This window comes from Penaeus chinensis, chromosome 23 (genome assembly GCF_019202785.1).
Source record: "Penaeus chinensis breed Huanghai No. 1 chromosome 23, ASM1920278v2, whole genome shotgun sequence".
NCBI lineage: Eukaryota > Metazoa > Arthropoda > Malacostraca > Decapoda > Penaeidae > Penaeus > Penaeus chinensis.
Genome location: NC_061841.1, coordinates 405,001 through 407,500, shown reverse-complemented (window position 1 = coordinate 407,500; position 2,500 = coordinate 405,001). Strand labels below are relative to the sequence as shown.

General features: G+C 38.2%; 1 protein-coding gene across 1 annotated transcript in view; it reads left to right on the top strand.

Annotated features, from left to right (window-relative positions):
• The window catches only part of LOC125037589, a 101,589-nt gene that overhangs the window by 93,882 nt on the left and 5,207 nt on the right, over positions 1–2,500 (top strand). Inside the window, exons 6-8 of the mRNA XM_047630778.1 lie at positions 154–308; positions 947–1,079; positions 1,418–1,547. Of these exons, the coding sequence (XP_047486734.1) occupies positions 154–308; positions 947–1,079; positions 1,418–1,547 (418 nt within the window). The remainder of the gene's footprint in view (positions 1–153; positions 309–946; positions 1,080–1,417; positions 1,548–2,500) is intronic.

The following is a 2,500-nucleotide window of genomic DNA, read 5'->3' as shown; positions in this document are numbered from 1 at the left end:
TGGTTTGTTTGTTTATTTGTCCGTTCGTATGTTCGTCTCTCTCTTAGGTTTTATTTCATTTTATGTATTTGTTTTTGTTTGTCTCTTTACTCCCTGATTTATTTGCCTTACCATATCTCACCAAACCCCTTCCTCCTCCTCCTCCTCCTCCAGTGTTCGGCCTCGGTACGCTCATCTTCAACGGCTTGGAGATCGCCATGCACTCCACCATGAAGGGCGAGTGCGTGGAGGACATCGTGTTCGCCCACCCCATCCTGCAGGCGCTCTTCACCTTCCTGCAAATGCACTTCCTCTTCGTCAACTCCGAGGTAGGGGATACGGGCACATTCAGGAAGTTTTGGGGAGTTTTGTTTGTCATTATTTTTTTACTGTTGTTATTGATATTGTTTATTTATTTATTTATTTATTTATCTATTAATTCCGTTCATTTTTGGTTCCTAATTTTTCTTAGTTATCTTTCATGGTAGGGGATACAGACACATACAGCATATTTATGTCTTGATAATTGATTCTTAGATAGGTTTATTTTAAGGAGGGGATACGAGTTTTTGTTCATGGTCTCTATTTATTTATTTATTTATTTATTTATTGTGATGGGAGATACAGACATATAAAATACTTTCCTTTTTTATTTCATGTTATGATATATGGTTTATTCAAGGTAGAAGATGAATACGAGTTTTATTCTTTGTTTTTTATAGGTGAGGTTTATCTAAAGTAGGGAATACAGGCACATTTGGGATACACACATACACAAACCTACAAATATAGATATATAGATAGACAGACAGATAGATAGATAGGTAGATATATAGATAGACAGATAGATAGATAATTATATATATAGGTAGAGAGTTTGATAGATAGATAGACAGATAGACAGACAGACAGATAGATAGATAGATATATAGAGAGGAATAGCTATTGACGTTGGTGTCCCCTGCAGGTGATCGTGGAGAAGTTCGGGCAGGTGGCCCGGTTCGGCTTCATGCACCTGGTGGCCACCAACGTGGCCATCTGGATCCGCATGGTGGTCTGGGAGTCGGCCACAGACTCCATCGAGGTCATGTACTCCAACAGTAAGTTCTTTTTCGTGTTTTGCCTTTCTTTCCTTCGTCTTGTTTCGCTCTTTTGATGATGGAGGTGTGTCTTTTTACGGCATTTATAATTTTCATTTTATTACGTTCCATATTTTGTTTGTTTAATTTACTACAGTATTGTTCTTGTGCTTCACCGTGCGATGTTTTTGCTGCGGCCTACAATTTGCCTTATAATGGTAATATGTAACGTAAAGCACAAAATAGGAAAATGATACTAGCAGTGATAATAGTTCGAATAAATTAGTAAATAAATATGCCAATTCATAAATGCAAATCCCAAATGCAAGCCCTAATCCTGCTCTCCCCGGACGCCCCAGTGCCGCTGGCCGAGGTGCCGCCCCACGCCGAGCAGGTCCTTCGCCTGTACTCCTGCTTCCAGAACAACTCCCTGGGGCGCCTCTGGACCGACGCTCAGCCCTACCTGTTCCCGTTCCTGGTGGAGTACAGGTCAGTGCGCGGGAAGGACTCTAGGATTCCTGGTTTTCGGATTTGGGATTTGAGTTCGGTGGTGGCAGCTGGAGGGGGGGGGGGGGGTAGGAATTTCTGGAGAGAGAAAGGAGGCTGTTCCTTTGCTTTTGGAAGAGGGAAATGGAATCATGGAGGTTTTATTCTCTAGGAAGACAGATTGGTGTTACTGGAGGGAATGGAAGGTTACGACTTTTTTTCCTACTTACAAGAGAGAGAGAATTATTTAGATTTGATAAGAAAAACAAAAAATGCGAGGACAGTATACGACTTTAATGTAAAATCATCAAAGTAATTTTAAGAGAAATAACATTTTGATTCCACTTTAATAGAAGAAAGTAGATTTTTAAAAATAATCTTCTCCATTTCTTTCTTTCCTTTCGGGAAATCGAGTTTCGTTTGCAATTTTGATTCGAACAATTCCGGGAAATGGACAGATGTCAGCAGCGGGCCTCGCGCCCTTTTTTTTTGTAATCCTGCTTCATTTTTATAATAATTGTTAAATTCCGTCCTATGCTATGATAGAAAGGAAGTGCATCTTTTTTATTATTATATCAATAATACCATAATTTGCTTGTTTCATTTTCATAATTATCATGTCTTTTGATTATGGAATTCCGATGCAGTGACAGTCTAACAACACGAAGAACTGGTACTAGATTAAAGAGCAAATTTGATTATTATTATATAATTTCAACTGCCATTTAGACTTTGAACTGACAGTAATATGTTTGTAACTATAACTTAAATTTTGATTTAGATGTGATAAAATTTATAATTGATGTCTATAACATTTTCTAGAATATGTCATATTTAGAAGGTATGATTTATTGTTTAAGTTATATATATTCCGTATGTTAATTTTTCTTTCATTTGACCCTGCATGACTAGACCTCTGTGCATGACTTTGATTGACTGGACTTCACACCTCAGGG